This window comes from Caloenas nicobarica, chromosome 3 (assembly GCF_036013445.1).
Source record: "Caloenas nicobarica isolate bCalNic1 chromosome 3, bCalNic1.hap1, whole genome shotgun sequence".
Classification (NCBI taxonomy): Eukaryota; Metazoa; Chordata; class Aves; order Columbiformes; family Columbidae; genus Caloenas; species Caloenas nicobarica.
Genome location: NC_088247.1, coordinates 82,990,255 through 83,004,909, shown reverse-complemented (window position 1 = coordinate 83,004,909; position 14,655 = coordinate 82,990,255). Strand labels below are relative to the sequence as shown.

At 35.3% G+C, this 14,655-nt stretch overlaps 1 protein-coding gene across 5 annotated transcripts in view; it reads right to left on the bottom strand.

Annotated features, from left to right (window-relative positions):
* Positions 1–14,655, bottom strand: part of SDCCAG8 (SHH signaling and ciliogenesis regulator SDCCAG8) — a 110,051-nt gene that overhangs the window by 70,877 nt on the left and 24,519 nt on the right. For all 5 annotated transcript variants that reach the window (XM_065632513.1, XM_065632515.1, XM_065632516.1 and 2 more), the window contains one exon: positions 11,255–11,371. In XM_065632513.1, the coding sequence (XP_065488585.1) occupies positions 11,255–11,371 (117 nt within the window). The remainder of the gene's footprint in view (positions 1–11,254; positions 11,372–14,655) is intronic.

Below are 14,655 nucleotides of genomic sequence, written 5' to 3'. Positions count from 1 at the left end.
AATACATCTGTAACCTACACTATACTTTGTCCTAAGGATGCTTTTAAGGAAGTCAGAAAAAGTACAGAAAAAAGCTAATGATTTAATTTTATCATGTAGTAACTATTCTGCACTAACTTCCTACATAAAAATGTATTCATTGTTGGGGTTGAAGGAAAGTTGCATGTTTTTCAGTCAACTAAACTGTGAAAGGTCACTTGTAGTACAGAATAAAACTGTTCATATAAGGAGTTACTGCTGAATAGCTATTATACTTTAAATTCATACCATAACTTATTCTGTGACAGCTTCCTCATGTAGACAGGCCTCAATATTTTATTTAGTTAATGAAATAATTCATTCAAACATCATACAAGAGCAAATGAATGTAATTCAGTCCCAGCGTTTGCACTTGAAGCACCTTTGTAATGACGTTCTCTTTTCCTCCCATGAAAACATTAACGTAAACCACTTAAAGTCACAATGTTGCAAATACAACCTCCTCATCCAGAAAAAGGTTTCATAATGTTATTTTTGTTTTAATTTTTATTTTTGCTAATTACTTAACCGTACACTTTTCCCTCCAAGTGCACTCAAAGGTTCATGAAGGAAATTTTGATTAGGATTTGAATGTCGCCTTGACACATACCAAATTAAATCGGTGATTCCAAGTTCAAATAAAAAGATACTGAAACTATCTGTAAAATTGGTAGTACTCTTCCTCTCTAAAGAATGTAACAATCTATTACACTGTCAGGATACTTTAAAACTAGGTGTGTAAGTGTTTCCAGTTACACATGCTTTGCATTTTCACTTATTTCCAGAGACTTTTGCATATTTTAAATAGAACAAAAGAAGCCTCAATGTGTTCCCTACACTCTATTCTTCTTAACAGCAGCAGTTCATTAATGTTATTTCTCCATTCTTAGTAAACAGAGACACGAGTTCTTCACTGCCTTTACAAGTTAAAGATAGGGAAGTTCTGCAACATTCTTAAAATTTGTTTTATGAATACAACCATTCAGCATACCTTTAAAAAAAAAAAAACCAAACCCAAACCACAAGTTAGTCAAAAAGCATCAACTAAGTATTTGAAAAAGCACATCCACAGCTGAGAACATAAATACACTCTAGATGACTCCTTCAGGGAAAAGTTTCAAGGAACAGATGGGCTTTACACCACTGCCTCGAGTTAAACAGGCTCAGTCAGGTTTTGACACAGACCCACAGAAGGAAGCAAATTCCAAGTGCAAGAACCTCTGGTGAAAATGTTCTGCTTCCATCAGCCAGATGTTGAACCTGCAGGGTTGAAGCCAAGAACACATCCATACATTTCACTTGTCGTTAAAGTCCAGAGGGAAATTCTCACACAACGACTCCATGGCAGGTTCTTTAAAGATTCACAGGAGTCTTGCGATTTCTATAAAAGTATCAAGAAAGCAAACATAGGTTTTGAAGAATGATTTTACTTGTTATTTTCAGCAGTAATTCCAATGTTCAGAATCAGCTCCTTTACACATACACACACACATCCATATGCGCATACGTGTGTAAGTGTATATAGATATATAAAAATATATCTTAAAATACTAATATTTAGAGGTACTTACAGCGTGAGGTATCTGAAAAGCAGGAATTCTACACAAGAATTCTGGCAATGACCTTGGCAAAACCAGCAGGCAACCTCATGAGCAAGGGATGGCAGAAAAATGCCACCCCAAGAGAACATGCTAACAGCAACTCAGAAACCAGAAGCATCTAATCCAGGTATATTTAGGGATATTAACTAAGTTGTTCTTTTTGAGACACCGGAAAATGTTCATTGAAAATAATTTTGTAGGAGCCACACATCATCATGCTGAAAATAGGCAGCCCATACTCTGAACGCTCTATGTTACTTTTATTTAAAAACTCAGATAATGGTTTGAAACATATGAAGCCTCAGAACTTGAGACCCATTCATACAATAAAAACCAGCCCTCTTCTCTCGCCTGCAAACAATGATAGGCTCACAAACACACACTATCCCAAAATATGTCAAGTCCCATCCATCACTAGGTCATCACAATATAATCAGAATTTAAAATACAGAGAAATTACAGAACCAATGAGTCTTCTTCACTGTTCCCGCAGGGAACCTTATCAAGCAGCATCTTTCCAAAACTACTCAGACTCAAGCTGGTTTCCATGTTACTCTTAGTTCCCATTTCTCCTACTGGGAAGCTGCGAGCAGTTCTGTCGCTGCTCTCTGGGCCCCGGCGTAATTGTAGAGAGAGAAATAGAAACAAACCACCAACTACAGTATTTTGCTGACAAGTCTGCTTCTCATGCAGCGTTAATTTGATCCCTCAGTGCCTATCACTTGTGATACAGCTTTTTACAACATGATCAGAGAGTATTTCTTCAAGGTACTTAACTTTTCAATGTATGTGAGAGACAAGAGATGGAGCACAGAACTGCAAAAAGACAGATGACAATCTTGCATTTAAGAAAATCTGAAACAGATTTTCAGTATAACAAGGAACAGAATTATCATAATGTATACGTACAACAAGACTACATTAAGGTTGGAACAGGCAACTTCTAGTGCCTAACTCCACAACTTTAATATTCTTATTACTTCTGCACATAATTTAAAAAGTACTATTTAATCTGTCTTGCACTGCAGTTGCTTAAACTCCCAGGAATATCAAGAGGCACTTTGCCATTGAAAGATGACAGGCTAAGCCTCAGTAAGGGAAGCATTATTAGTCAGTTGAAATACATTAACACCATTCCACATGCATATCCCATTCAGTTACAAGAAAGAAGTTTCACTAAACAAAATTAAAGTATTGGTGAAACATCACTGCAATAAAACTGTATTCTATATCAATCATTCTTTTTTCAGTATTACCACCAACCATCTTGTACATATTAACTTTTCCACTTTGAAGCATATAGGACCCTTCTATATTTTTTTCTTGAAACATTTAAAGTAAGTGTTTCACTTCTTATTCATTAGTTTACAAATTATCTTCTGATTTTCACAATGCATTTTTAGGTGAACACACTGGAGATGCTCATTCAGTGACACAAATTCAACTTACTGGAAGACATAAAAGACGATTTCTCAAACACCGGATCAAATCTTCAAATATCCTCTTCATAAATTATCTGAAATTATCCTCACCTAAGAATACTTATGTATGTTGTAAAAATGTGTTGTTTAATTAACTAGGCATCTCTATTTCTACAAAAATCTGATACAATGAAATAATAATTTCATTCAAAACAAGCCAAATTAAAAATTAAAGTGTTTAATTCTTTTCATACTGATGCTGATTATATTTTATTATATGCAGAAAAATGAAACTTTAAATTCCAAACTAGCAGATGTTTTTCATGGAATTTTAAATAGCAGCAAACTGACAGAAAAGACAAAAGCCTTTTTTTTTTTTTAAGAAATGAGAATGATTAAGCAGTGATAAAAGAACTCATACTCTGAAGTAAATGCAAAAAAAACTTTAGAAGACTTTAAAAAAAATCAAAAATATATTAAAACAAATGAATTCATAAGTGGTTTATGACATTCACTATTATACCAGTATGCTCACACATCAGGTAAGAAAATACACAATATAATCTGAAAAATAAATTCTGTACCTTTGCACAAATGCTGCAGTAAAGTAATTCTGCAGGAGAAAATATTTTTTGTTAGTTTACTGTACTTTCTTTTTGTGTTGTACTTCATTCTCCACCATTATAAAAAAAAAAAAGGACCATAAAATAGAAGTAAAAATAGAAGAACAAATATAAAGCAAAAAAAAAAAAAAAAAATTAATATAGTGGTTGGTATTTGCAGGTACATCCCCAAAAGGCAATCAACATCTATAAAAACACATACTCTTCAAATTAATACGCAGTAAAATTTTACAGGCCCTGATGCTCACACGCTTAGTTTCGTTTACTGATGCAGCCCTTCAAAGCAATGAGATCAGTGACAGTGCACAGGACTCAGGCTGTAACTAAGGTCTTTTTAAGAGATGCCACCAGTATAGACATTCACATACATTTGAACATTATATATAACAGTGACAGGAAATTTTTGCACTGTTTATCACTGATCTCAAACCACATTGCCTTCTTTGCTTATTAATACGCTAAATAATCAGGGACAAAACAATCATACCCTAGTATAAACCTAATTGTTTTCTGGGTTTTTTTTAATTTAAAAAACCCAACTAAGCAAAACTGGTTTTGCAGCATGATTTCCAGGTATTTTACTTGGAGGAAAGATGACTCTCAGTCTGTGTGCAGCAGGGGTCACTTGCAGTCACTTCTATACTAATCTTGATATCAATCAAGCAACTCCAGGTTCCGAGTGGTCTCTAAACCTCAGACCCACCAGGCAGGGCCATCTGACACAGCACATTGCACTCAAAGTACTATTCAACTTTATAAAGAGAGTTACAGCCATCGCGAGGTTAACCTCTGCCACGTCCCAACAATGTTTTTCTCCCTTTTGCACTCCATACAAATTACTGCTGCTTCCCATTCAAATTTGAATAAGGATACAGAGAAGTCATGGAAATGAAATTTGGGTTTAAAGGAGAAACCTCTTTTCTGGAAGTAGATTTTAAAGCTCTGAGAATATACAAATAAATAGTAAGAAATACAACGTACACCAGGCTTAAGAGAGTCCACAAAAACCATCTCTTTCAAAGCCGTCAATGCACAAAAACCATAACTGCAAACTCTACAAATCATTTAGCCCAAACCAGAAATCTGAAAATCTTCCGTGACATGAAAGGCAACTAACATGAGCAGAAACACAAGAGAAGTAACTGTGATAAACACATTCAGTTCCTTTGAAAGGTTTTCCCTATGGCTGGCTCACAAATCAATTGACCTCTAAAGACCAGAGGGACAAGCGAAGACATCAACTAGGTGAGCAACGCAGGCTGTAATTTGTTGGATGGCTCTTCTTCTAGCCTGATCTGGTGGGACTCTTGAATTCCTCAAAGAGAAGCAGTTTTGTGACCACTTTGTCACTCATAGTGCAAAGGAACATAAAGGCACCTGGCAGTGCTGTAGCACCCCATGTGCCCCACTGAAGGGCAGAGCTTCAAGGATAGAGACAATCACCTAAGCAAAGGTCAGCAGCCACAAATCCTCTATTAATTCTCAGTCTTTTTGGAAGCAGAGCCCGGATGCTGCAGCTTGTGAGGAAGAACTTTCTGGGAACAGCATGGAAGGGGAATGCTCTTAAATGCACACATCTTTGAAGCAGACTTTCTACCTCTCATTGCTAGCTGGGTCAAGAAAAAAATTGATGCTACTAAGCATATACTTATGAATACACACACACACAATTTTTTAATTAAACAATAATCTTAGGTGTCCTAGTGCAAACTCTCAAAGAGCAACCCAGCCCTTGGATACTGTGGATAAATACTCTGGGAAGAAGACAAGAGGGAATGGCTGAAACATGTTATACAAGGATTTTACCTCATTATTTCCCTGAAAATATTTGCTTTCAACTTGCCAAAATATTTGAACTGCAATACTATTTCAGAAACAAAACTTCCAAACCCATAGAGATTACTATAGTCACATTTTAACAGGCAGCATTGCTGTACTAGAGATTAGCTCAGTAGCCACCAGCAGAGATAAGAAAGTAATTTTGTTCCACTGTGCAGAAAGATATTTTTTTTTTAAATGGATTGCACTGAGCGGGGCACAGGGACAGGGGGGAGAATGGGTGGTGCAAAATAGATGGTTTGCTTGCTGATAAATGAATTTCAGAAAAGGAGGGATGCATAGAGAAAAAGAGAAGGAGAAAATTACTCCTACTTCATTATTGAAAAATTGGAGAGAACAAAACTTATTTCTTTTATCTTTTCAAACACATATTTAAAGTTACTGATGTGGTATTGGCTCTTTTTTTTCCTCGATGGTATTAAAGAACAGCTGGAAAGAAAACCTACGCAGTAACAACCAACGAGTGATAGTCAGGGACTTCTACACTCTCTTCTCATTGTTGGCACAATGACTATTGATAAAGCCACCATTTTTCTAGTCTAAGAAGTAGGAAAAAAACCAAATCAACCAACCAAAAGAAAATAAAAAAAGGCAAAACCAACAGCAACACAGAAAACAAGTATTTCTTTAGTTATAATGCATATACACACTATACCAAGAGCTAAGCAATTCTTTTCCTACTTTGAATAATGTTTAATGCACAGAAATGATTTTCTCTTTCTATGTACTAACGGGGTGACATCACACTGCTATGACAGAACATGGATCGAGGTTACAAGGTCCCCCTACACCTATGAACAATAAAATCCTTATTACCAGCTGGGTCGTTTCTCTCAGCAAGCCAGCTGCTTGCGGGAAGAAGACCAGTACAGAAAATGCAGACCAGTAAGGACAGAAAACTCTACTACTGGGAATCCCAGTCTCACAGATTTTTCTTATAGAAACATGACAAAGAATTTAATGAAGGCTGCTCATACCACCGATCCTTGAGGAATGGATGGCTGACAGAGGAAAGCAATGCCATAGCAGAGCAGCAGCAGCCATATCAGAACTATAATTAAACTTTTGTTATATACTACAGACTTGTAGATCAATGTTTTTCCTCAAAAATCTTGAGATGAGCTAGTAAGTTCAGTTACAAAAAAAGAATGTTGTCAGAAAATTCATATCAAAGCAACGCATAAAGTACCACCATTTTACTCTTCCTTATTTACCCATTTTCAAATTAGTGCACTTAAAGCTCAAACCTGAAAATGATACATTAAAAAAAGAGTTCAGTTACAGCAAAGGTTATCACATTTTCTTAATGGTTTCTCATCCAAAAGCAATTTGGTTTTGCTACTTTTAAGGCCATTATACTCAAGGTCAGACCACTAAAAAAAAAATGATGCTGAGAGTGTCAAGCTGCCTGTTAGGCTTTCAGTTTTTCCTCCCTGCCAAATAGTATTAAAATATGTTTACTGATTTAACAGAATTTATTTTCAAAACACAACTTCCAGAGCATCTTTTTTAATTAATGAGATCATAAAATCTTAGGAATAGGACTGTTATAAGAATACACATAACCCTAACCCATCCTCACCAGCATTATTAAAACTTCCAAGTTTCAAAAATCCTGGTGATATCCTGCATATCCCAGCTTGTGAAAAATACACTATTTTAAAGCCTGACTCATGGAAGCCTGATCCCTATTCATGTTTCAGTGAAACAGTATCTTCAGAAGGTTGTATTGGTCTTGTATTGGACACTCTGCAGCATTTCCAGGATCTATATCTAAATTCTTGGCCTGCATTATTTCTCATGAAGACAGAGTCAGTAATCTCTCCACTTAAAATGTCTAAATTAGGTTACTATAAATCACGGCTTTATGACAAATGAAATAAACATTCCCAAAATACCTTTTGGCAAAGTGCTTTTGGACTGTAATTTTGCCAGATTTTTATTTGTCTGTAAAATTGTCAGTCTATAGTGTACAGAGACAACATTCAGGTTCTGTCATACTACACAAAAACGCTTTGATGTGCAGCTCTTCCCATTTGTACAAGTTGTGCATATCAGTGACACTCCAACTTCTTTTTATTTGGGGTGGTGAACTTCCACACAAGCAACTCTTAGAAATCTGTGGCTTTTAGTATAATATTTCTGGAGCTTTTCCTTCTGCAACCTACAACACAGGCACCAGAATTCTGTAATGCCCTGCTTTAAACTACATTTGCCTAATATTAAAGACAGTGTGAAAAGAATGGGTTTTTTCCAGGTTAAGATTACTGGCTTTGAATTCATTTCTACACAAAGTATTTATCCGATTTCTCAAAACATGGTAAAATAAAATTTAAAAGCTTCAGTTAGTTTCTGAAGTTGGATTTAAGACATCCTACTGCTCTATTACAAGGAGACCACAACTCCCAGTGGTGCAATTGCTACCAGTAAGAACTATCTAATAAGGGTGACGCCCAAATTGGCTGAGATTGTATAAACCAATACTGCAAAACTGTTTTCACTTCTTCATGCTGAAGCTTGCAAGATTTTTTCAAAACAAATAAAAATGATTTACAGACAAACAGAAAGCTAATGATTAACAGTGTACTTGATTTTTATTTTTGTAATGCAGAGCAGAAAAGAGCAAGCGATGCTAATCCAAGGAAACGATTTCATAGTGTGTCAGAAGTATGATTTCTCTTAGAAATGCACAAATTACACCACACAGTGCTTCCAAATTCACAGAAAAAGTATTATAAAAGTGAAGTCCTGCTGTGTCAAATATGCCACACAATTTTTTTCTCCCGATAACAGCTGTTAAGGTTAGGGCGTGACTTTTCTCTGATATAGCTGTGCTAGCACAACCCCTAGTGTGGACACAGTTTACTGCCACGAAGGCGTCATACCTGTATAACTTATAAAGCTTGTTCCTAAGAATAAGTACTAAGAAAAACACTTATTTCAGCACAGCTACATCCACAACTGGAGGACTGAGAGAGAAAAAGAGAGGGCAATAGGTTATTCTACTTGACACCACACTGGGTCAAATGAACAGATGCAGTTTTTGTATAGAGCAACTGCGTGGTACACGTCTCCTCCCGACCCTCTCCGTAATCCTAATGTTAATCAAAATCATGATGGATGGATGGATTACAAAACACTTATTCAAGTTAAATTATAACATTGCTCATTGCTGCTTTATTTTTATTCTAAGAAATATTCATGTCAAATATTAATAACAGGTAGTCATACCAAGGCGCCAATATTTGTTACTAGTCTTAACCGAGTAAGAAAATATAGGAAAAGAGACATTAGAATAAAAGACAGACGACCAAAGATATATATGCCCTTTAATTTTCCCAAATGATACAAATCCAGCTTTAAAGAACTTCATAAATACCGGACTATGATAAATACATATCTGCATTCAATGATGTATATGTATCTGATGATCCTAAATTGTACACATGGGGATTTCTGCCTATTCTGACACACCTGAATAACTTTAATTCCTTTTCAAAACTCACTACATCTAAACTAAAACATCTTCAAAAGCAAAATTTATCCACGGCACAATTAAAAATACAATCATACCTCAAGAAACAGTAAACTCACTTTCAATATATCAAAAGACAATCTGAAACATGATTCTTTGGTTTTAAAACAGAAAAATGCACCATTTAATATAGAATAGCATGAAAACATTCATACGTTATTGTCTCTCTAACTTTTAAAAAATAAAAATGTATTTATTATGAACAGATGGTGGCCAAGGAAGGTATCAACTCTCTCTCTTAGCCAGAAGGTCAGGTCATGGCTGAGAGACCAAAGAACAATTACTGTTTGCTATTTAGTTCCATGTAAGATGAAACATTTTAGGTTTTTCTTTAAATACAAAGCTAGATGAAATCGAGAAGTTTTCATTTCATTTAAATGAAATAATTTCCGATGACTTTTTAACATTTGTTAAAATTTGATTTAAAAAGCCAAAATGTACACACACGCTTTTTGGTTGCCTTTTAACATATTAAATAATATTAGGACATGTACAGAACTTTCTTGGTTACCAGAACCACAGCTATAAAACAGTTGCTAGATGCTGAGCCTGAGAATTTCAAAATAGTTTGTTTTCCTTTTTTTAAGAAATCAACAATCATATTTGAACAATATCACTATTTTATGCAATTAGTGAATTACTCTAATAATCTTTGCTGATAAGAACTCTCCCTCCCATCACTTCACTTTAATTATACCCAATCATAAATGACCACATTTTGATGTATTCATTCCCACACTGAATATCATACCAGTATGTTGATACACGAGGTTAATATATTTTGTTAAATTTTGCAATCCTGAAGCAAGTTGGAGAACAGTATTTAAAATCCAAGATACTTCTTCAAATATCTTATTAAAAACATCCTGTTTCATTTGAATGCCAAGATTATGCCAACTCTCTTATCTGTGATATCTGTCAAGACACAGACGACAAGCCTGGGTTTTGGGGGTTTTTTTGTTTGTTTGGTTTGGGGTTTTTTTTGGTTTGTTTTTTGGGTTTTTTTAAGTGTCCTTAGGCCTAAAGGATGCAGGAGTAAAAATTAAAAAAATCTAACTCTGAAAACAAAATGCTTTAAGGCCTCTGTTTTTCTGCACTGTATGACTGTCTATATATATTAAAGAGTTATTTTAATGTATTAAACTTCTCTTTTGGACGTTACATATCTTTTAATTGTAATTTGAATTAATACTGATTCCAGCCTAAGCTCATACTTGATTTAGTAAATAATGTCCCATGAAAATTTTGGGGAACTGGTAAATAAAAATATAGTTTTAGAAACATCAAATTTTTCCCTACATATATTCCTACACAGGGGTGGACTTGCTTACTTATTTACAAGAAAAAGAATGTTTTAAAACCTGTTGGATAGGCTGCTCTAATACAAAATGCATATTAAAAGGATTATCCTCATGTGCATCTTATACATCTGTGTATTCAGAAGACACCCACTCATGCGCAAACCACAGCCTTTGAAGGAATAAATGGAGGTTTGAATATATGGAGAAAAACGGACCAAACTTCAACAAAAAGGGCACTCCAAAAGAAGCAGATTACACCTGTTCAAGCTGTTTGCCAAGTATGTTGCTGGTTACTCTAATAATCTTTCTTGCTACATGGGATGTTTTCTCACAAACTACCTCTAAGGCATATACTGGTTTTTGTATTATTATAAAACACAGTTTTAGATAATCAACAATTAATGCCTAGGGGAATTTTTATATAGTTATTTTTTCTAGAACATTTTTTTTAAACTTTTCTACAAATCCCAGCATTCATTAACCTTAAATCTTTAAATAAACTGGAAGATAAATGATTTTAAATTTTGGTACAGTGAGGTCATACTTAGAGTCTTTAATGTTTTGTCAGGCTGCATGTATACGTAATTATGTGTGGATTTATTTGTGAGAAAACGTGTATAAACATGTATACAGTATACACAATTTAAGTACATTGTATGAATACATATGCTAGAGTAATTCCACATGAAAGAATGGGATGAGTATTATGTAAGACTGAACATACTAGGGCTGAAAACAAGAATAAGATAACCAAGAGGTATTTACTAACAGTAATTAGCTGGCTTGTTGCCAATAATTTAGAAACCATTTAACAGTAATAAATGACCACTATTAGAAAAACGAATCATTCCATCTTCCAAAATAACCCTACTTAGGCTTCTAATAACTGCAAAGTTATAGCAGTATTATCTCTTACCTGGTCCTTAATTTCAAGCTCCCTTATAGTTTTTGTTCTGTACTCTCTGAGCTCCTTTTCTGCCTCATCCTTCTTCATTTTGGTTTGATTCAACTGATAGCGCATTTCTCCACACACCTGTTAGATTATACAGACAAGAAGATCTGTAGCTTTAGGAATCCATAGCCCGGGCTTTGCAATTAGATCTTTTGGTGCCCTCTAGAGGTCATTTAAATGCAACATATTTTAATTTACAGATTTTTAAGAGTACATATGGTAAATGTTTTTCTATAAAAGGTGAATTTGAATTCTCTATATAGTCATTAACTTTGAAACATGCAGTGCCTTCTAGATTCAGTTATATTTGGATCAAGATTTTGCTAAGAATAAATATTTATCTTGTAAATATACATGCTACTAAATACAGTTAACCTACAGTTCCTGGTTTTATATTCTTCTCCCATTCTCTCTAAAACCCCAAGAAATTCTATGCCAACACTTTCAGAACCTAGAAGTAAAGGATCTAACACACTCCTATACAAGTGTGTGATTTCTTATCTTGCCAGTTTTCGACTGTGAAAAAAGAAAACGTTTAGATGTTAATATGATAGTTTTTGAAGTTAGGTCAGAACCTTATAGACTTAGTACAAACTGAAGATAAATTATTCAAAAACAATGCCTAATTCAAATATATACACGGGCCAGAAGAAAGGGATTAAAGCAACATTTAAAGAAATCTAGTATCACTTCCACAAGGGCAATAATTATTTTCTGCTGTTGGGATGTTCTATATGTTACCTCCTCATTCCTTTCCACCTGAGGGCAGCTCAACTTCAGAGTGCCTGCGGAAGGGTTGAGGAAAGGAAAAAAACCTCACACCAAACCCTCCCACATAACTTTCACTACTGCTGTGCAGGGACATTATTTTCTATTTCCCAGTTTAAGACTTTTAAAGGATTCTATTTGATCTTATCTGTTGGGAATGGAGAATGATGTTGGACAAGCTGTCCCCTTTTTGTCCTTATCTTGTGTAATCACCTCCAATTTGTGCCTCTTCATTTCACCTTAATTAACCAAATAAATACATGCACATTCCCTAATGAGAACGCAAATGTGTTTACTCACAGCTACTCTTTGAGAACTTTCTTTCCAACTCACTGTTTCCCTGCCTCACATACTTTCAGACTTGCTTCCTAGATGTACACACTTAATTTGCTGCTGCAGTCCTCTGTGCTTTCAACAATCTTCTCACACGCATTCTACAACCTAAATTAAAGTCTTTTTCGGTCTTATACCTCTTATTTTCACTACTTTTCTTTTTTCCTGCTTCTTAAAAAGAGTAGGATAAAAGTAAATAAGCATACTGCAATCAAATCACCTTAGGAAAAAAACAAAACCAACTCTCATAACTTTCAGAAGCAGCATCACTTAGAAATTCAAAGGACAGCTTGTGAATTTACCCTCTTGCAAATAACGCAAGGTAGCAAATGCTCTGAAGAATGGCAAAGTTTTAAAGCATTTTTTTTTAAATTCCAAAATATCAAATGCAACTAAAAAAGTCCTGAGACGCGACTGCCTGGATTGCCAACTGTGTCTTTCTACCTCTTTTCTTTATATGAAGGATGTAACAAAGCGTGATACGTCACTTCCCCCAAGCAAAACAAACAACCAACCCCCCCACCCCAAAACAAACCCACAAAACCCAAACACAACAACAACAAAAACAGCAACAACCACCACCACCACAAAAAAACAACCAGCCATCCTCGCCTTCAACTCCCCCACACACCAAAGTGAATAACGCAGAAGAATCAGCAGATGGTGCTGTCCTAATAACGGATTTTTCAGCCTCCTCATACTTCTGAAGGAAGGAAAAATATTCTCTCTCCGAAGGTTTTTCCCCTGAATTTGCCGCATCAGAGAAAAAAAATATTTCAGACAAAACTAAAAGGAGAAATGTTGCTATTTGCTGTTTTTAATAATGCAAACTGAGTGTGGAAACAAGGAGTCAGATTCCCAAGCAGACGTCGACGTCATTTACATAGTCAATGGAAAAGGTCAGGGTGATGAACATAGTCCCGACTGCTCAATAATCAGGATGTTCCTCCAGGATGTTTGACACTTGTCAGTTCAGACCAGGGACACGAATGCAGTATATTCCAGTCAGGACAGTGCAATAAAAACACTGCATAGACTACTGCAAGGTGGCAACCTATTCAACTTTGTATTGACCAACATAAACTGAAGCAGGGAGCGGAACCACAGTGTCACTCTCATGAGAGATTGCTTCAAATTGGTAAACTATGAAATTGTTCTTTCTAGACCAATGTACACTTACACCCACTACGCTCTTCCCCTGCTCCCTGCCAGCGATGCTAGTCATCTGAGAACCCAGTCTGAAAAACCCAAAGTGTGTAAATCAAGTGGTAAATCAAACCATTTTGATATTCCTAAAATGCTCCCTCATGTGTCTTTCGGCTAAAATAGAATTAAATTTTCAAATAAGATCAGGTGACTTTTTGCTGTATATCCTCTGCAATACTTTTATCTATTTGCACCATTGGGGCAGAAGAGGAAGACAGGAACTGTTGAAAACCTCTCCAGAAGTCTCTAGAGGCCTAAAGAACTAATTGCTCCCCAAAACCTGGCAATTAATGACTGGGGAGGATTATTGGTAGGACATGTAGACATTTCAAGAGGCTGTAAAAAATCTGAATTGTCAGACTGTCCATTATATAGAAATTTATTCTCTCATCTTCATGAAGTTAAAGTTATTTCTATTAACAAGTGAATGATGAAACTAAGCTAATAAAAATCACTTTAAACAATGGGTCAGCTCCCAGCAAAAATTTTGGATGGCAATTCTTTTTTTCTTTGACATATTATGACCCATATTAAGGCTCTAATAGATTGAGAAATACGCAAAATAACAGCACATGGAAGTGATATACATACAGAGATGTTAAGCTACAATTCTTAACTAAAAGAAAGATCTCTTTGTAAAAGGCATACCAACAAGATTAATGACTAAAGCACCACATACAACTTCTACAGGAAAGTACTTGAAAAAACAGTGATTTGATACAGCTGCCTTTATTTTAGTTCTGCATGTCCCAGGGGTAGCAATTACAGGACAGGCTTGCATACAATGTTGTCCGATTCACAACAAATACAATTTTTAATGAAACGCTGGATTGCAGTTTTAAATAGTAATCTGCATAGTCTGCAAGGTAGAAAGGTTAGCTTTTGCATCACAAAGTGACTTGGCAGACTGAAAAAGTTATCTTTTTACTCGTAAAACTGTGCCTCTGAGATATGCAGATGAAGATTACATTTACCGCATGTTCTTCACCAACAGAGAGGAAAATGCAGAAAGTAAAAATTCTCATCTTTCAGATCACAATGACAAGGAAAACCAAGAT